This window comes from Sus scrofa, chromosome 15 (genome assembly GCF_000003025.6).
Source record: "Sus scrofa isolate TJ Tabasco breed Duroc chromosome 15, Sscrofa11.1, whole genome shotgun sequence".
Classification (NCBI taxonomy): domain Eukaryota; kingdom Metazoa; phylum Chordata; class Mammalia; order Artiodactyla; family Suidae; genus Sus; species Sus scrofa.
The window spans coordinates 105,153,578-105,175,811 of NC_010457.5; the positions used below are offsets into that span (position 1 = coordinate 105,153,578).

General features: G+C 35.4%; 1 protein-coding gene across 2 annotated transcripts in view; it reads right to left on the reverse strand.

Annotated features, from left to right (window-relative positions):
* The window catches only part of C2CD6 (C2 calcium dependent domain containing 6), a 91,105-nt gene continuing 75,107 nt past the window's right edge, over nt 6,237-22,234 (reverse strand). The window contains exon 14 of one of the 2 annotated variants that reach the window (XM_021075702.1): nt 6,237-8,900. In XM_021075702.1, coding sequence (XP_020931361.1) covers nt 8,691-8,900 — 210 coding nt within the window. In that variant the 3' untranslated portion in view covers nt 6,237-8,690. Of the gene's footprint in view, nt 8,901-15,170; nt 19,629-22,234 lie in introns of those variants that run through there. The other variant, XM_021075703.1, reaches the window with a different exon arrangement.

The window sequence follows — 22,234 nt, forward strand, 5'->3', positions numbered from 1 at the left end:
ATGGGAAAAAGAAAGTCTATTCAGCAAGCATTGCTGGGAAACCTGGACAGCCTCATGCAAAGCAATGAAACTAGAACACACCCTCACACCATGCACAAAAATAAACTCAAAATGGCTGAAAGACTTAAATATATGACAGGACACCATCAAACTCCTAGAAGAAAACATAGGCAAAACACTCTCTGACATCAACATCATGAATATTTTCTCAGGTCAGTCTCCCAAAGCAATAGAAACAAGAGCAAAAATAAACCAGTGGGACCTAATCAAACTGAAAAGTTTTGCACAGCAAAGGAAACCAAAAAGAAAACAAAAAGACAACTTTCAGAATGGGAGAAAATACTTTCAAATGATGCAACTGACAAGGGCTTAATCTCTAGAATATATAAGCACCTTATACAACCCAACAGCAAAAAAACCAATCAATCAATGGAAAAATGGGCAAAAGACCTGAATAGACATTTCTCCAAAGAAGATATACAGATGGCCAGCAAACACATGAAAAAATGCTCAACATTGCTGATTATAAGAGAAATGCAAATCAAAACTACCATGAGATATCACCTCACACCAGTCAGAATGGCCCTCATTAATAAATCCACAAGTAACAAGTGCTGGAGGGGCTGTGGAGAAAAGGGAACCCTCCTGCACTGCTGGTGGGAATGGAAACTGGTACAGCCACTATGGAGAACAGTTTGGAGATACCTTAGAAATCTATACATAGAACTTCCACATGACCCTGCAATCCCACTCTTGGGCATCTATCCGGACAAAACTCTACTTAAAAGAGACACATGCACCTGCATGTCCATTGCAGCACTATTCACAATAGCCAGGACATGGAAACAATCCAAATGTCCATCGACAGATGATTGGATTCGGAAGATGTGATATATATACACAATGGAATACTACTCAGCCATAAAAAAGGATGACATAATGCCATTTGCAGCAACATGGATGGAACTAGAGAATCTCATCCTGAGTGAAATGAGGCAGAAAGACAAAGACAAATACCATATGATATCACTTATAACTGGAATCTAATATCCAGCACAAATGAACATCTCCTCAGAAAAGAAAATCATGGACTTGGAGAAGAGACTTGTGGCTGCCTGATGGGAGGGGGAGGGAGTGGGAGGGATCAGGAGCTTGGGCTTATCATACACAACTTAGAATAGATTTACAAGGAGATCCTGCTGAATAGCATTGAGAACTATGTCTAGATACTCATGTTGCAACAGAAGAAAGGGTGGGGGAAAAACTGTAATTGTAATGTATACATGCAAGGATAACCTGACCCCCTTGCTGTACAGTGGGAAAATAAAAAAAAAATGTTTTTGAAAAAAAAAAACCTAAGGACGTGAAAGACTTATATGCTGAGATCTATAAAACATTAATCAAGGAAATGAAAGAGGATTCAAAGAAATGGAAAGATATCTATGCTCCTGTATTGGAAGAATTAATATTAAAATGGCCATACTACCCAAAGCAATCTACAGATTCAATGCAATCCCTGTCAAATTACCCAGGACATTTTTCACAGAACTACAACAAATCAAAAATTTATATGGAACCATAAAAGGCCCAGAATTGCCAAACGCAATCCTGAGGAACAAAAACCAATCAGGAGGCATAACTCTCTCAGACTTCAGGCAGTATTACAAAGTCACAGGAATCAAGACAGTGTTGTATGGGTACCAAAACAGACATACAGACCAATGAAACAGAATAGAGAACCCAGAAATAAACCCGGAGACCTATGGTCAATTAATCTTTGACAAAGGGGGTAATAATATAAAATGGAAAAAGTCTCTTCAGCAAGTGGTGCAGGGAAAACTGGACATCTGCATGTTAATCAATGAAACTGGAACACACCTGCACACCATATACAAAAATAAACTCAAAATGGCTTAAAGACTTAAACATAAGACAAGACACCATCAAACTAGAAGAGAATATATGCAAAACATTCTCTGACATCAACCATACAAATTTTTCTTAAGTCTTCCAGAGCAATAGAAGTAAAAACAAAAATAGACCAATAGGACCTAATCAAACTTATGAGCTTTTGCACAGCAAAGTAAACCATCAAAAAAAAATTAATAACCTACGGAATAAGAGAAAATAATTTCAAATGTTGCTACCCACAAGGGCTTAATCTCCAAAATATACAAACAACACATACAAGTCAACATCAAAAAAACAAACAATCCAGTTGAAAAATGGGCAGAAGACCTAAATAGACATTTCTCCAAAGAAGAGATACAGATGGTCAACAAGCACATGAAAAAATGCTCAACATCACTAGTTATTAGAGAAATGCAAATCAAAACTACATTGAGGTACCACCTCACACTGGTCAGAATGGCCATAATTAGTAAGTCTACAAATAACAAATGTTGGAAAGGGTTTGGAGAAAAGGGAACCCTCTTACATTGTTGGTGGGAATGTAAATTGTACAACCACTATGGAAAACTAAATATAGAACTACTGTATGACCCAGCAATCCCACTCCTGGGCATATATCCAGACAAAGCATTCATAAAGAAGATACATGCACCCCTATGCTCATTGAAGCACTGTTCATAACAGCCAAGACATTGAAACAACCTAAATGCCCATCAATAGATGAATGGACTAAGAAAATGTGTTACATACACACAATATAATAATACTAGGCATAAAAAAGAACAAAATAATGTCATTTGCAGCAACATGGATGGAACTAGAGACTCTCATATTAAGTGAAGAACATCAGAAGGAGAAAGACAAACACCATATGATATTACTGATATCTGGAATCTAATATATGGCACAAATGAACATATCTACAGAAAAGAAACAAACTCATGGACATAGAAAACAGACTCATGATTGCCAAGAGGGAAGGGGAAGGAGTGGGAAGAATTGGGTGTTTGGGGTTAGTTGATGCATCTGGAATGGATGAGCAATGAGATTCTGCTGTATAGCCCAAGAAACTATATCTGATTAGCTGTAATGGAATATGATGGAGGGTAATGTGAAAAAAAGAATATCTATACATATATAGATATGGGTCACTTTGCTGTAAAGCAGAAATTGACAGAACACTGGAAATAATCTATAATATAAATTTTTCAAAGTATTTTTTGAATGCCTAGGTTCCAGACATTGTTCAAGATACTAGGAATACAAGACACATTAACTCCTTAGCTCTCAAGATGCTTGCATTCTGGTCTAGAAGTTGAACAACTTGATTAAAGACCTTAGTAATCTGTCATTAAGAGGATGGCTTGTATTTTGCTTAAGAGTCTCTAAGTGAATCCCTTGGAGACCCTTATGGCTTCATATTTATGGTAAAATTTGTCTGTAAAAATAGTTTGAGTTGGAATAGACATAAAATCTTCATTTCTTTAGATCACTGATACTATCACAATATGAACTGTTTAAATGGTCCTGGGAATTCCATGTTATGAGGATTTAGTTCCATCTAATAACAAGCTGGCAAGGCACTGGAAATATTTTATATATATTATCTCATTGAATCACACTTTTTGGTTAAAAAGGCCTTTTAACCAAAGGTCAAAAATGTACCCATATCTACCCTCCTGATCCTGCCCTAGGTTCCTGTTAGGTGCCTTTTTCATAGGAAGCTCCCCAGGCAGCTTGTGCATTCATCTAGCATTATAGATGTATTATAATTATCCGTTATTTGTCAGCTACGTTCACTAATGCACTTTTAGTTACTCAAGATCAGGGGGGCAAGAGAAAGTAGTTGATCATACACATTCTAGGGTCAAATCCCACCTTACCTAAACTTATTAAGACTCAGTTTCCTTATCTGAAAAATGTATATAATAACAATGACATTTTTGGTAAGGATTAATTGATGCACATAAAAAGCTTAATATGGTACCCATCTATAGTGTATTAACTAGAATGGTGCCTGCTCTATAATACGTATTCAATAAATATTTCATGAATTAATTCCCATTTACCTCCACCTAGTAGTGAAGAGACTGATGCCAGAATCCAAGTCTTCTGACCCCAAATCTTTTACTCTTTCTATAATAATATGATGCCATGTAGTATTACGCCACTTCTTTCCTAAATACTTTTTAGGCCAGTAATCAGATGGGAATTGTGTGCTATTTTTAGATACATAAACCTAGAAGTAGTTTGAATACCAAAACATTAAAATTTCTAGGACATTTTAATGACTTACTGGGACAACAGGATTGAATATTAGAATCAGTAATGTCCTGGACAATTAGGATTTCTATCTTTAAGTAAGGAGTCTAAGACATTCTTATATCCAGGTCAACTCTACCAAAGAGTATTAGCATGGAGTTCCAATATCTGGGATAAAGGAGTCAGTCATTAAAAATTACAAGGAAAAGTACTGACAGTTCTTTTAGGGCTTAGAGTCTTTCACTCTGTGTGAGATTGGTTCATACCTATTGAGTGCAAAATGTGAAGGAGACCATGTTTTTCTTTCTCTTCTCATCTTTCATCTCAATGTTTCTTTCTTGCCTGATCCTCATCCCAAGCCAAACAACCCTTGTTTCATTTCTGAAATATTGCTATTATCCTAGCATGGCATTTAGATAGCTAAATGCTGAACAACTGAAAATTGTCAAGGTGCAAAAAAAAAAAAAAAAAAGAATCCAGTATAGTTAATTTCAACTATTAATGGAAAATTTGGATGAGGAGAATGGCTTCTTCAAAACTGTTCATGTCACAACAGCCGAGCAGAGATAGTCTATGCTTTCCTGGTGCTATTGTGAATTGCCTGTTGAGCAGCAGCCATTTTGGGAGAGGCAGAAGTAAAGAACTGAATAGTATTACCTGCTAAAGTTAATATTATATTTATATTGGTTTATTATAACCTATAATAAACTGAGATAAAATAAAATTTATAATAAATTCATAAATTCACAATAATAAAGTATATGCTTTTTTAATGGCAGAACAATGTCAGTAAATATTGACTCAAAACAATGTAAAATGTTAACAATGATTTTTCAAGGATAGATCAATCTACTTACTGATTTTCCTTTTCTATTTGTATTTTTCTGTCCATAGGGCTTATCTTGCATGAACTCATCTGAAAAAGAAGGAAAAAAATAATTAAGTTAGCACTTGTGGCATTTGACAGAAATGCTTCGAATGATTACTAAGAGCACTGGCTCTGGAGCCAGACAGCCTAGACTCAGATAGTATCGGCAATGAACTAACCATCTAACTTTGGACAAGTTATCTTGCCTCTCTGTCCCAGCTTCCTCATCTGTCAGAGGGTGCAGATCCTCTTATAGGGCTCTGTGATTTAAAGGCTAAGGCATCTAACACTGTGTCTGGACCATAATAAGCACAAATGAATGTAAAATTTGCTATTATTGTTACTGTTAATACTATCCCCTCTATTCCAACCCCTGACACACTGCACCTTTGGGTCTGTCTGCTAGCGACTCTGCTTACTAACTTCAATAGTATTGTTAAAATCCATAATTAAGTTATAGATAAATGTCATAATGAACTATACTTTTATGTACATAAAAGATTATCTATTAGTCAGATTATAGTCAATGTATAGGATACTTCTACTTTTCTGGCTCTATTAAGGGTCAGTTCAAAAAATGAAGAAAAGGAGTTCCTGCTGTGGCTCAGCAGGTTAAGAACCCAACATAGTGTCCACGAGGGAGGATGCGGGTTCCATCCCTGGCCTCGCTCATTGGGTTAAAGAGCCAGCATTGCTGCAAGCTGTGGATGCAGCTCAGATCCAGTTATAACTGTGACTGTTGCGTAGGCTAGCAGCAGCAGCTCCAATTTGACCCTTAGCCTAGAAACTTCTATTTGCAGCAGGTACAGCCCTAAAAAGAAAAAAAAAAAGTAAAAACTAAAAAAAAAAAAACCCTCAAAAAACTACAAAAAAAAAAAAAAAAAAAAACACCTTATCATTGCAGTCTAGGTAGTTATGAATGTTTTGTGGCTGTTAATGATTATAGACCTTATTCAAAGCTGTGCTTGAATGAATGTTTAAAGATTGCTTTGAGAGTTCCCATTGTGGCTCTGTAAGGTAATGAATCTGACTAGTATCCATGAGGATGTGGGTTTGATCCCTGGCATTGCTCAGTTGGTTAAGGATCCAGCATTGCCATGAGCTGTGGTGTAAGTTATAGCTTGGATCCTGTGTGGCTATGGCTGTGGTGTAGGCCTGTAGCTCCAGCTCCAATTTTACCCATGGCCTAGGAACTTCCATATGCTGAAGGTGAGGCCTTAAAATTTTTTAAAAATTAAAAAAAAAGAAAAACCCTCAAAAGATTTTTAATAATCCTTCTTAGAGATTCATGTTAGCCTATCCTCTAGTAGTCATTTGGGTAATCGTCCATCATACTTTGCTATACATATCCATCTCTGTAAAGCTGTGTAGACAATCCTCATTCTAGATACCTTTCATGAGTAATTCTGTATTCCCTCAATTCAATTCATGACCCTAGAGAGGATTCTTATGTAATAAACTTAAAGAAGTTATAAAGTATGGAGTGGAATGACCATAGTATTCAGTAAGCTGTGGTGCTAGGCTAAAATATATATGTATAAATATCAGGAGCCAGAAGGTATCTATGAAAGTAGCTCCAAAGTAACTGGGTTGGCATATGCCTCTAATTTGCTTAAAAGTAATGGTAATTCAGGGAATACAGCAAGAGTGCTATATGAGCCCTACCAAATAAACTCTTTAATTACCGTATTTTATTTTATATAGTGTATCTACAGGAGTATTAGGTTAATTATATAAGACTGGTCTACATAAATAAACTGAAAAGTGGAATGCAAAGTATAATAAAACCATTTAAATACATATTTAGTTATCTTGAATAGTTTTTAAAATGCTCTGTTCAGTTATAAATTTAGGAATATAAACTTTTAGTGAAATAGGAGACCAAATAGTCTTAAAACCATTTATTTCATTTTACAAATGAGAAAAATCCAGAAAATTTAATGATCTGTCCAAGAGCAAATAGGAGCGAACAATAAGGAAAAAGCCCTGTTTTCCTTCCTAAGCATTTACTTATTTAAAGATACACCACAGATATTCTTTCCAGTTTCACATTTGATTTGACACTGCTTTATAAAAGCTCTTCACTCTTCAGAGGAGATTGGATCACTGACTTGTTTCACAGACTTCTTTTACAGAATCGTCAAACCACTCAACTCTCCCATGCCTCAGTTACCATATCTATAAAACTAGGATAATGTTGACCTCACAGGGTTGTATGAAGATTACATAAATTAATATATTGGAATGTTTATAAAGTTATGAAGATTAAATAAGGCAATATAAGGCAACTACAAGGGAGTATTGAAATATTTATTCTTAGTATCTAGTTCCATTCTTTCATTTTTAAAATGGGGAAATCGAGGTTTTATAGGATAAATGGTTGACTAAGGTCCCAGAGCTGGTTAGTGGCAAGGCAGGGGTGAGATCCAGTATACCTTCTCATTAATATTTTCTATTAATTGATGGACTACTTATCCTTTTCAAAGAATAGCCAGAAATAATAAAATAAGGAGCTTGCTTGCTATTCTTTCAGATTTACTCCAAAACTTCTTTTATGATTAGAAGACTCCAGAAGATACTAGAATGAAAGTTTTGTAAGAATCATATTATGGGTACCCAAGTATCCTAATCTTCCAGGATGTAGATATTACTCCAAATGGTCGCTTTCTCTTCTATAATAGATAATAATTTAGGTGTACTTTTAGGTTTTTTGTGATATTTAAGGTATTCCTGAAACTGGCATCCTATGTTCTAAAATAGCTTCCTGAATTCCAATATATGTTCTTAGAACTATTATTATATAGAATAGATAGATAATACATATACATATGTACATATATGGATAAATACAAAGTCATATATGGCTAAAGCATTGCTTTGTAGTCATTTTCATTTCACCACATTCAACTATTCAAGATAAGTCAAATTTCTCTTTTGAGGACTTTCTTCTAAAAATATACTTCAAAACCAAAATTTCATCTAATATTTTCCTCACATGTCCTTTTTTTAAAAAATATGTTTTTCATCTGTTTCTCCATAAGTTCCTAATTGGAGGACACTCTCTACAACTCAAGGATGCTTTCACATCAGAAATGTGCTAGCTTGCTTATCTTCCTTGTCAAGTGTTTTAGTGACACTCTAATTTTCTCTTCATTTTAATTAGATGGGTGTTCAGTTACTACAGTTATAACTGCCCCAACTGTTAAAAATTGAAACACTGCTGTACTAATCTGTAAAACGTTGCTGCCTCAAAATGTCTGAGTGCCCAACTTACATTCATTGCCCTGGCTACACTGATTTCCTTAGGAATCTCCCATTTCTTTCAACCCCAACATGGCACAGCAGGGAATCCAAAACTCTGATCCAACAGCATTGTCTGATATAGTTTTCCATGCTCATGCTGTACTGATTGTTAAGAATTTTGATATTACCTTTGGGTTTACTGATATGTCAAATGTGTCTTCAGAATGATATCAAAAAACAACTTGAATTAGAAAAACCTCTTCACTAGACAGATCTATAGGTAGCCAGAATGTTTGTAAACATAGATAAATGTAAAAATGGTTTAGTAATATTATAATACATCAAGATATATATTATCTAAGCTATTAAGGCCACTGTATTTGCTCTGCTTGATTTCCCATTAATATTATAATTCCATAGGTTTTTCATGCCAGTAACCACAAACACCATAGTGTAATTTACATTTTGAAGGAAAGTCTTCATAATTATTTCCCATAACTTCACTGAATTTCACTGAATATTTGAAAATTATAACTATATATACAAATAATAACTTACCTATGCTATTAGTGATATTTAAATTTTCATACACTGTGCTAAAGGAAGAACGAGAACTCTGAAATAAAAACAGACCAGAGAAGGTGAATAGAAAATTAAATATCATAATTTTAAAACAATATTATTGACAGCTATAAATAATAAAATGAGATCCAATGTTACTATTTGCTTTATCTTATATAAAGGAAATAATTTATAACTAACCAGTGCAACTGTAGGTGGTGAGATAACTTGCATGGCTGAAACTCTGGATTTAGTAGATTGTTGAGAAATGGCAACCAAAAAAAGTACTGGTATTACTTTGTATGTAATTGACTTTTTATTATTCCCCTCAGGACCAGGGGAAAAAAACAGTAACGTAAAAGATAAAATAAGCTATCAAGGAAAGCATATATAAAAAGAGGATGGAGAAACAATATCCTGGAAAATGGTAGATAAGGTGCTCAAAGAATGAGTTCCTTCAGTGAAACAAATATAAACTGTCAGAGACTGACAGATAAACTATTTCAAACTTCAAAGTCTAACACAAAACTTAAGAGTAACCAGGGACATGTTAATGAAAAAAAAAAACGGGAGTTCCCATCGTGACACAGTAGTTAATGAATCCGACTAGGAACCATGAGGTTTCGGGTTCGGTCCCTGCCCTTGCTCAGTGGGTTAATGATCCGGGGTTGCTGTGAGCTGTGGTGTAAATCACAGACGCGGCTCAGATCCCGTGTTGCTGTGGCTCTGGCGTAGGCCAGCGGCTACAGCTCCAATTCGACCTCTAGCCTGGGAACCTTCATATGCTGCGGGAGTGGCCCAAGAAATAGCAAAAAGACCAAAAAAAAAAAAAAAAGGACAGCTAAATTTTGGTGTTTTAATAAATCTCTGAGGTCATGAGCTGGTACTAAAATTATGGAACAGAGACTTCCGTGACTGACCACAAATGATAAGAATATGGTTTCTGTAGGACTTCCTGTTGTGGTACAGTGGAAACAAATCCAACTAGTATCCATGAGGATGCAGGTTCAATCCCTGGCATTGCTCAGTGGGTTGGGGATCTGGCACTGCCATGAGCTGTGGTGTAGGTCACAGATGCAGCTCAGTGCAGCTCAGATCCTGCAATGCTGTGGCTGTGGCATAGGCTGGCAGCTGCAGCTCTGATTCGTCCCCTAGCCCAGGAACTTCCATATGCTGTGGGTGTGGCCCTAAAAAGAAAAAAAAAGAAAGAATATAATCTTTCCAAAAAAATAGTTTGGATAGGTCAGTAAAGAAACATGTGACTATAGCCCTCAAAAATCAACAAGAGGAGTTCCCATCATGGCTCAGTGGTGAACAAATCTGACTAGTATCCATAAGGACACAGGTTCAATCCCTGGCCTTGATCAGTGGGTTAAGGTTCTGGTATTGCCATGAGTTGTGGTGTAGGTCACAGATGTGGCTCAGATCTGGCATTGCTGTGGCTGTGGTGCAGGTCAACGGCTACAGCTCTGGTTCAATCCCTAGCCTGGGAACTTCCGTATGCCATGGGTGCAGACATAAAAAGACAAAAAAAAAAAAAAATCAACAACAGTAAACCCTAGAGAAGGAGGAGAATTTAATTTCCACAGTTACATTATAATACTTAAAATGTACAATTTCTAACAAAAAAGAAAATCATAAGATATACTAAGAAATAGGAAATAAGGCCCATTCATAGGGAAACAATTTGATAGAAATGTTTGATAGAAATATGTTCAAAAAGCAAAGGGAAACAATGGACAAATGAATAAAGGAAATCAAGGGAAAAATATGAACAAAATGTAAATAAAGAAATAGAAATTATAAAAGGAACCAAAAAGAAATTCTGGATCAGAAAGTACAATAACTGAAATGAAAAACTCTGGAGAAGTTCAAGAGCATATTGAGCAGAAAGAAGATAGAATCACTGAATTGAAGATATACATTAAAATTATCCAGCCTGAGGAACAGGAAGAAAAAGAAATGAAAAAAAAAAATGAACAGATCCTAAAGGAGTTTGGGGACAATAATGAAGTAAACCAACACACATTATGGGAATCAAAAGAGCAGAGAGAGAAAGGGTCAGAAAGAATATTTGAAGAAATAATGGCCAAACACTTCCCAAATTTAATAAAAGGCATGAATCTACATATCCAAAAAGCTCAACATAAAGGAGGATAAACTCAAAGATATATACATCAAGAGATAATAAAACTTCCAAAAGACAAAGACAAATAGAGTACTTGAAAGCAGCAAGAAAAAAAAAGTGACTCATCATGTATAAAATTCTTCAATAAAATTAACAGTGAATTTCTCATTACAAACTACGTTAAGTTAGTGGAAAGGAAAAAAACTGTCAACCAAGAATTATATAACAAGCAAAACCATCCTTTAAAAATGAAGAATTAAGACGTTCCTGCATCAACAAAAGTTAGAGGAGTTTGTCACTATTATTTCTGCTTCACAGGAAATGTTGAAGGAGTCTTTCAGGCTGAAAGGAAAAGACATTAGACTGGAACTCAAGCCCATATTAGCAAAGAATACTAGAAAAGGTAACTATGAAGGAAGCTATAGTAGTCATTATTGGAGTTCCTGTTGTGGCTCAGCAGGAACAAACCTAACTAGTATCCATGAGGATGTGGATTAGATCCCCCGCCTTGCTCAGTGGGTTAAGTATCTGGTGTTACTGTGAGCTGTGGTGTAGACTGCAGTATGGCTCATATTCAGCATTGCTTCAGCTGTGGTGTAGGCCCACAGCTACAGCTCTGATTTAACCCCTAGCCTGAGAACTTCCATATGCTATGGGTATACCCCTAAAAAGCTAAAAAAAAAGTCATTATTATTATACTTTTGGTTTATAACTTTTAAATTTTCCTACATGATGAAAATATTTTAAATTATTTTGTACTGAAATATAATTGACATATAATACGGTAGTATTATGATTAGATATATGTATATATTGTAGAATGATTACTAAGTTTAGTTTATATCCAGCAGGACATATTTATAATTTTTTTCTTTAAGATTTATTCTCTGCAACTTTCAAATGCACAACACAGTGTTGTTAACTATGCTGTACATTACATCCCAAGGACTTATTTATCTTATAAATAAGTTTGTACCTTTTGTACCTTCACCCATTTTGCCCACCCCCAAAATGCACCTCTGGAAACCACCAATCTGTTCTCTGTACAAATGAGTTTGGGGGTTTTATATGTGAAATCTTAAGATTTCACATATAAAGGGAATTCCCATTGTGTCTCAATGGAAGTGAACTCAATTAGTATCCATGAGGATGCAGGTTGGACCCTTGGTTTTGATCAGGGGGTTAAGGATCTGGCATGGCCACGAGCTGTGGTGTAGGCTGCAGACTGGCTCAGATCTGGCATTGCTGTGGCTTTGGCTGTGGCCAGCAGCCATAGCTCCGATTTGACTCCTAGCCTAGGAATTTCCATATGCTATAGGTGCAGCCCTATAAACAAAACAAAACAAAACAAAAAGATAAAAGATTTCATATATAAGTAAAATCATACAGCACTTGTCCTTTACCTGACATATTTCACCTAGCATAATGCTCTCAAGGTCCATCACTGTGTCACAAATGGCAGGACTTCCTTCTTTTTTATAACTGAATAATATTCCATTGTGTATATATACCACATTCCCTTTATCTATTCATCCAGTAATGGCTACTAAGATTGCTTTCATATCTCTTGTATTGTAAATAATGCTATAATGAATATAGGAAGGCATATATCTCCTTGCAATCCTGTTTTCAGTTTTTTTGATATATGCCCCAGGACTGGGATTGCTGGACCATATGGTAGCTCTATTTTAAATTTTTTGACGAACTTCCATAGTGTTTTCTAATGTGGCTACACCAATTTAGAGTCCCATAAACAGATTCCTTTTTCTCCACATCCTTACCAACACTTATGACTTGTTTATCTTTTTGTTGTTGTTGTTAATAAATGGCATCCTAGGAGGCGTGAGGTGATAGCTCATTGTTGTTTTGATTTGCAGTTCCTCGTGATTAGTAATGTTGAGCACCTTTTTTTGGTCATTTCCATGTCTTCTTTGGAGAAATGTCTGTTAGGTCCCTTTGTCTGTTTTTTAGTTGGTTGTTTTTTTGCCATTGAGTTGTAGGAGTTTCTTATATACTGTGGAGAGTAACCCTTCATCATATAGTCTGTAAATATTTTTGCATATTCTATGGTTGCCTTTTCATTTTGTTGACTGTTACAGTAAATAAAATTCTACAATACTTGCATAAAACACATAAACCAAAGGAAGAGAGTAGAAAATGGAATAGAAGAGATAGCCCAGATATAAACCTGCACATATATGGTCAACTGATCTTTGAAAAGCATGCAAAGAATACACAATTGGAAAAGAACAATCTTTTAAATAAATGGTGTTGGAACAAATGGATATCCATATGCAAAAAAAAAAAATGAAATTGGATCTTTATCTCACACAATTCACAAAAAAATCAACTTCAAATAGATCAAAGACCTAAGAACTTTTGACTCCAGTACCCCTAAATATGTTTTTTTTGGTCCTTTTTAGGGCCACACCCACAGCATATGGAGGTTCCCAGGCTAGGGGGCTACTCGGAGCTGTAGCTGCCGGCCTACGCCACAGCCACAGCAACGCAGGATCTGAGCTGCGTCTGTGACCCACACCACGGCTCATGGCAATGCTGGATCCTTAACCCACTGAGCGAGGCCAGGGATCAAATCTGCAATGTCATGGTTCCTAGTTGGATTCATTACTGCAGTGCCAGGATGGGAACTTTTTTTTTTTTTTTTTACAAAATATGTTTCAATAAATTTTAATGCTGTAGGTGCTGAGAGTTTCAAAACTATTTCTTAATGGTATCAAGAATGGAGCAGCTCTTAGTCTACCAAATAATTTTTAGGAATCTAGTCAAGGAGGCAAGTTTTGCGTGAGGCATGGGGAAATGGCCCATCCTCTATTCATAAACTCCTTTGCGAATATTTGCATGTCCTGAATGAGTGTGTCAAATGAATCTCCTTGGAGGAAGATGTCATGCCTGTACTCCTGGAGAAAGTTGGATGCAGTTAAGACCTTGTCTGCAAAGATTGTGTGTGATGGGCAGGACTGTTGAGGTACCCACCAGTAAGCAGGTATTTTGTGCCCCTCCCGAGATGAAGGCAAGCTGTGGCTGAGAGGCTGTCGAAATAGGAATGAAACAGAACAGAGCAGCTAAATGTGTAATAGCAAAATATTTATCAATTGCTGATTAGATGAAGGTACATACTATAAACACCATAGATTATTTCCAAGTTTAAGAACAAAAACAAAAAAACAAAAACCAAGTTTAAGAACAGGCCAACTTAAACTGTTAAATGGAAAACAGGTGGGGATAATTACCCCTACTTTAAGTAGGTCTCATGTAACAAGTTTCAATACTTGAGGGCCTTGTTTTAATTTACATTGGGATGCATTAACTATTTTAACTGGGAGGGATGGTCTGGGGACCCCATTTTGCCAAGTCAATTTGTAAATGCTCAAGACAATTTTATTACTCGTTGGTTCAGAGCATCCATGGCAATTCTGAGATATTTTAAGACAATGGGTGCTATAACCATAGAGAATTTAGGCAAGACAATGATTACAATGGTTAAAGTGAGGCACAGCTATTTGTCCTTTATTTTATGTTAAGGAACTCTAAAAGATTATATCAGTAACATGTTTAATGACTATCCATGAATTATTTTTTTTGGCAGTAACATCAGACGATAGTTTATTTTTTTCATTTACTCAATGAATTTATTACATTTGTAGTTGTACAATGATCACCACAATCCAATTTTATAGGATTTCCATCCTACAACCCCAGTGCATCCCCCCACCCCTCAAACTGTCTCCTTTGGAGACCATAAATTTTTCAAAGTCTGTGAGTCAGTATCTGTTCTGCAAAGAAGTTCCGTCTGTCCTTTTTTCAGATTCCACATGTCAGTGAAAGCATTTGATGTTGGTGTCTCATTGTATGGCTGACTTCACTTAGCATGATAGTTTCTAGGTCCATCCATGTTGCTAAGAATGCCAGTATTTTGTTCTTTTTAATGGCTGAGTAATATTCCATTGTGTATATGTACCTCATCTTGATCCACTCCTCTGTCAATGGACATTTAGGTTGTTTCCATGTTTTGGCTATTGTAAATAGTGCTGCGATGAACATTGGAGTACATGTGTCTTTGCGAGTCATGGCTTTCTCTGGATAGATGCCCAAGAGTGGGATTGCTGGATCAAATGTTATTTCTATTTTTAGTTTTCTGAGGAATCTCCATACTGTTTTCCACAGTGGTTGCACCAATTTACACTCCCACCAACAGTGTCATAGGGTTCCTTTTTCTCCACACCCTCTCCAGCACTTATTGTTTGTAGACTTTTTGGTGATGGCCATTCTGGCTGGTGTAATGACTATCCATGAATTATAACTGTAAGTTAGACCCAGTATTTTTTCCAGCTTTATTGAGCTATAATTGACATAGAATGTTGTGTAAGTTTAAGGTGTCAGATGTGTTGATTTGATACACTCGTATATTATGATTATCACCATAGTGTTAGTTAACACCTCCATCACATCACATAATTCATAACATTTCTTTTTTTGTGGTGAGAACATTTAATATCTATTCTCTTAGCAACTTTTAAAATGTATTGTTAACTAAAATCACAATGCTGTACATTAGAGCCTCATAACTTATCTTATAACTAGAAGTCTGTAGTCTTTGACCAACATGTCCCCATTTCCCCACATCCAGGTAACCACCATTCCACTGTTTCTATGAGTCCAACTTTTAAAAAAGACACACTCACACACACACATATATATATTTTAACCACATATAAGTGACGTCATACAGTATTTGTGTCTGTATTCCTACTTAGCATAATTCCCTCAAGGTCCACCCATGTTGTCACATATGGCAGGATTTTCCCATTTCTCTATTCCATTGGACATACATATATATCACATCTTCTTTACTATTCATCTCACCAACACTTCAGTTGTTTCCATGTCTTGGTTATTGTGAACAACACTGCAATAAACATGGGAATCCAAATATTGCCTTGATATCTTATTTTCACTTCCTTTGTATATACCTGGAAGTGGGACTGCTGGATCATATAGTACCTCTATTTTTAATTTTCTGAGGCGCCTCCATGCTATTTTCCATAGTGGCTAAGTCAACTTACACTTCCACCAACATTGCCCAAGATTCCTCTTTCTCCACATGCTAGTCAACATTTAGCGTCTCTTGCCTTTTTGATGATAGCCATCACAGCAGGCGTGAGGTAAAATTTTGTGGTTTTGATTTGCATTTCCCCGATGATTATTGATATTGAGCATCTTTTCATGTACTTGTTGGCAATTTTTATGTCTTCTTTAGAAAAAATGTCCATCAGAATCTGTGCATTTTTTAGTTGGATTGTTTGTTTTGCTATTGAAGTCTTATGAGTTCTTTATGTATTTTAGACATTAACCCCTTATCAGATAGATAATTTGCAGAATATTTTCCCCCATTTGGTGGGATGTCTGTTCATTTTCTTGATTGTTTCCTTTTACTGTGCAAAATGAAGTTTTCTTGTGAGAGTATGACTGACCTCCCAAGTGAGCCCCCAAAATACTTGAGAGCAGGGAAAGAACAGGTTTAAGGGTTTTATTGTGGTTAGATGGTAGGGCTGAAAGGAGAATTCCCATGTGGAGGAAGATGTTTTTATGGCAACAAAGGAAGACATATCCAAGGCTTCTTATAGGCTTGCCCAGAAATGGAGCAGGAGGGAAAGAGAGGTGCAGTTTAAAAGCTGTCAGCAGTCAAACATCAATAAATAAACTGAGGCTCTTTATTATGGGGTGGAAGTGTCTGTTAATATCGATGTCAATATTCTGGTCCTGATATACTATAGTCTTGCAAGATTTATAAAGATCTATCTGTATTATTTATTACAAGAATGAAAATCTATAATTATCTCAAAATAATATTTTAGTTTTTCAAAAGAACATTCCACTTAACAAAAGCAGAATGCACAATGTTTTTAAATGTATACAGAATATTTACCAATATAGACAATATTCTAGGCTGTAAAACAAGTCTCAATTCATTTGTAAGGATTCAAATCATAGAAAATATGTTCTCTGATCAAAGAGAATTAAATTACAAACATCTCTAGAAAATTCCCAAACATTAGGAAACTAAATAACACACTAAACTATGCAATAAATGAGATCAAAAGGGAAAAATTACAAAGCACTTTGAACTGAATGAAAATTAAAACAAAAGCCAAAAATTGTGGGATAAATATAAAGTGGTACTTAGAGAGGAATTTATAGCAATAAATATATTATTAATATATAAGTAACTGATACATTAGAAGAAAAGAAAGATCTCAAATCTTTTACCTCAACTGTCACTTCAAGAAACAAGCAAAAGAGTGAATTCTTCCAGAATATTGAAAAGGAAATAAAATTTCCCATCTCATTTTATAATACCAGTCTTGCTCTAATAACAAAAGCAAACAAAGATACTACAAGGAAACTACAGACCAATATTTCTAATGAAATTCATATTCATGGAAAAATTCTTTTATAAAATTCAGTGAATAAATCCAACAATATATGAAAAAAGATAATATATTACAACCAAGCAGGGTTGATCCTAGGAATGCAAAGTTAATTTAATGATAAAAATCAACGTATTTTATCACATTAATATACTAAATAAGGAAAAATGATCAACTCAATAGTTTCAGAAAGAGCATTTGACAAAATGCAGAACCCATTCTTAATAAAACCTCTCAACAAACTAGGAATAGAAAGAAACTTCCTCAACCTATGAAAATCTTGCAGCTAATGTCATATTGTCTGATGTCATCAAGATGGCAGAATAGGAGTTTCCTTTCACCTTCCACCCAAAGAACACCAATTTTGACAATCATCCACAGATGAATGCACCTTTCTGGAAGCCTAGAAATCTAGCAGAGAAGTTCCAGTGCACTGTTGGAGTGAAAACATGAGAATGGATGCACCAAAGCAGGTAGAGGAGCAGTTTTGCTTTCCTGCATCACCCCTCTCCCAAGGTAGCACAGTTTAGTTCTAAGAGACACCCTCTTCACCCACTGTTTCTCCTATGGGGAAAGCGAGAGCATATGAATGAGGAGACAGCTTTCACAGCTATGTGGAACACTACCAAAGAGGCCTATTTCCTTCTCACCTTATCCAGAATACTGAGGTGAGCCATGTGAAAGCAGAGCAGAGAGGAGCTGGGAGAACAGCAGCCGGCTTGGAATGCATAAAAGGATAATGATCCTACTAGCTGCTTCAGACACCATCAGGAAGCCTGCCTAAGGGCCACTGGGACACTTTGCTTTCAGATTCCCCAAAACTGCTGACGGGCATCCCAACACGTTGTATGAATCATTCACACATACCCCACCCTACGACTGGCTTCCTCTGCATGCCCCTTAGGGCAGTGAGTGTGAGCTTTTGCCAACAGCTAGTGAACATGCACAGAAACATAGCCTGCAGAGTTGGGAGAAAGCACACAAACTTGAGCATTCAACACTCAGAAGAAGCAAATGAGAGGCTAACAGCTTTACAGAATTGAGAGAAGGCATATGCTATTTAGAGATTACTGTCCCCCTACTACCACCATCCCCAAAAAGGAACAAGAAGTATGGAGCAGGCATATCCACTGAAAAAGTCCAAGAATTAGAATACTTAGCAGGGATGACAGAAGCTATTTCTCTCCCAAAGTCAGACAATAAGGACTGGAGGAGGTGACTACTTCCTCAAATGTGAAAATAGCAATGCAGGATTTCAAAGAGCACAAAAAAAAAAAAAAAAAAATCAAGGAAACATGACACCACCAAACAACACCATAATTTTCCAGTAACAGACTCAAAAGAAATAAAAATCTGCAATTTGCCTGATAAAGAATTCAAAATATTTGTTTTATGGGAAGCTCAGCAAACTACAAGAAAACACAGAAAAAACGATTCAATGAAAACACAAAATATTTGTTTTATGGGAAGCTCAGCAAACTACAAGAAAACACAGAAAAAAACGATTCAATGTAAACATGAACAAAACAAGTTTAGAGAGACAGATCACTAGAAAAAGAACCAAACAAATTCTGGAGCTGAAGAATACAATGGAAAATGAGGGCATAACAGCAGGATTGTTTATACAGAAGAAAGAATCTATGAACTTGGATTATTTGAAATTATCCAGTCAAAGGAGAACAATAAAAAGAGAATGAAGAAGTGAAGAAAGCCTAAGGGAATAGGCTTGTGGGATACCATCAAGCCAAACAATTTACACATCACTGGAGTCCCAGAGGGAGAACTGAGATAGAAAAGAGAAGAAAGTGTATTTAAAGAAATAATAGCTGAGGAGAGATTTGGACATACAAATTCATGAAGTTCACTGGTTTCCCAATAAATTCAACCCAAAGAGATCTTCTCTAAGACTGTCTATTTTTAACAATAAAGGGAGGATTTTAAAAGCAGCAAAGAAAAAAAAAAATTCTCACATACAAGGGAACCCACAAAAGGCTACTAACAGTTTTCTTAGCATAGACCTTGCAGGCCAAAGAGAGTGAAATGATATATCAAAGTGATGAAAGAAGAAAAAAAGTAGCAACCAAGAATACTTTACCCAGAAATCTCTTCTTCAGAAATGAAGCAGAGATAAAGACGTCCCCAGAAAAACAAAAGCTGAAGGGGTTCATCACCTTCCTTACAAAAATGCTGAAAGGAGTTCTTCAAGCTGAAATTAATAACATAAAAATATATGAAAATATAGAACACACTGGTAAAGGTAAATATATAGTCCAACACAGAATACTGTAATACTGTAATATGGTTGTGTATTATCACTTAACTCTAGTATAAAGGTTAAGGGAGGAGTTCCCTGGTGGCTCAGCAGGTTAAGGATCTGGTGGTGTCACTGCAGGGACTTGGGTTGCTATTGTGATGCAGGTCACTCTCTGTTGGGAACTTATGCATACTGTAGGTGTGGCAAAAAAAAGGTTAAAAGAAAAAAGTGTTACCAATAACTAGAACAATTTGTTAATGAATATACAATATAAAAATAGGTAAACTGTGACTAAAAACTATACATGTAGGGAAGGGAGGGTAGAGTTTTTGTATGTGATCAAAATTATGCTGTTATCAGTTTAAACAGACTGCTATGAGATGTTTTATGTAAGACTCATAGTAACCACAAAACAGAAATTATAATATATATACAGAAGATAAAAAGAAGGGAATCAAAGCATACTGCTATGAAAAATCATCAGTTCATAAAGGCAGACAATAAGAGAGGAAGGAAGGAATAAAAGGAATACAAACAGCGAGAAAACAATTACTAAGATGGAATTAGTAAGCCCTTACCTATTAATAATTACTTCAAATGTAAATTTATTAAATTCTCCCGTTAAAAAACAGACTGGCTGAACAGATTAAAAAAAAACGCAAGACCCAAATATATGGTGTCTATTAAAAAAATCAGTTCAGCTTTAAGGACATACATAGGTTGAAAGTGAAGGGATGGAAAAAGATATTCCATGCAAATGCAAAAGAAGAGAGAGCAGGGGTAGCTATATTTATGTCAGAAAAAAATAGACTTTAAGCCAAAAACTGTAAAAGAGACAAAATGTCATTATATAATGATAAAGGGGCCGATTCACCAAGAGGATATAACAACTGCAAATATGTATGCAACCAACATTAGAGCACTTAAATGCATTAAGCAAATACTGGTAGACCTGAAGGGAGAAATACACAGCAATATTACAACAGTAAGGAACTTCAGTATACTACATTTAACAATGCACAGGGAACTTCAATATACTACATTTGACAATGCAGAACACCCAAACAGAAAATCAATAAGGAAGCACTGAATCTGCACTAAACTTTAAACCAAATGAGGCTAACAATTATATATAGAATATTCCATCCACAGCAGCAGAATACACATTATTTTCAAGTACACATGGAACATTATCCCATAATACACCATATATTAGATTGCATAACAAGTCTTAACACATTTAAGAAGACTGAAATCATACAGAATCTCTTTCTGTCTACAATGACATGAACCTATAAATCATTAACAGGAGAAAATGAAAATTTACAAATTTGTGGAAATTAAACAACTCACTCCCAAGCAACCAATGGATCAAAGAAGAAAACAAAAGGGAAATTTTTTTATAGTTGTATATTTGCATTTAATGACTTTTTAAATTATAGTTGATTTACAAGGGAAATTTTTAAAAAATCCTAATACTAGTGAAAATGGAAGCACATGCCAAAACCTATGGAATGCAGCAAAAGCTGTTCTAAGAGGCAGGTTTTTAGTGCTAAACCCTATAGTAAGAACAAAAAGAAAGCTCTCAAATAACCTACCTTTACACTTCAAAAAACTAGGAAAAGAAGAACAAACTAAGCCCAAAGTTTGCATAAGGAAGGAAATTTTAAAAAATCAGAGAATAAATAAATGAAATAGACATAAGAAAATAGTAGGAAAGATCAACAAAGCTAAGATATGGCTTTTGAAAAGATAAACAGAGTTGACCAATCTTTAGCTAGATTAAGGAAAAAAGAAGACTCAAATACATAAAAATAAACCGGGAGACATTACAACTAGTACCACAAAATGCAAAGAGACTACTATAAATATTTATATGCCAACAAATTGGATAACCTAAAAGAAATGGATAAATTCTTAGAAACACACAGCCTACCAAGATTGAATCATAAAGAAATAGAAAATCTGAACAGACCAATAATGAGATTACAGTAGTAATCAAAAATCTCTCAATGAAGAAAAGTCTAGGACCTGATGCCTTCATTGGTGGATTCTACCAAACATTTAAAGGAGTACTGAAGCAAATCCTTCTCAAACTCTTCCAAAAAACTGAAGAGGAGAGAATACTTCTGAACTCATTTTACGAGGCCAGCATTACCCTGATACCAAAGCCACTAAGGATACAAAGGACAGTAAAAGAAAATTAAAGGCTAATATCTTTGATGACCACAGATATAAAAATCCTCCAAAAAAAACCCTCATAAAATTGAATTTAACAGCACATTAAAAGGATCATACACTATGATCAGATTTGATTTATTCCTCAGATGCAAGAGTGTTTCAAAGCATGTAAATCAATAAATGTGATACACCAAACAGAATGAATGATAAAAATTATATGATCATCTCAATATATATAGAAAAAGCATTTGACAAAATACAACACCCTCTCATGATTAAAAATACTCAAGAAATTATGGATAGAAGAAATATACTTCAGTATGATAAAGGCCATATATGATAAGTCCACAGCTAACATCATATTCAATGGTTGAGCT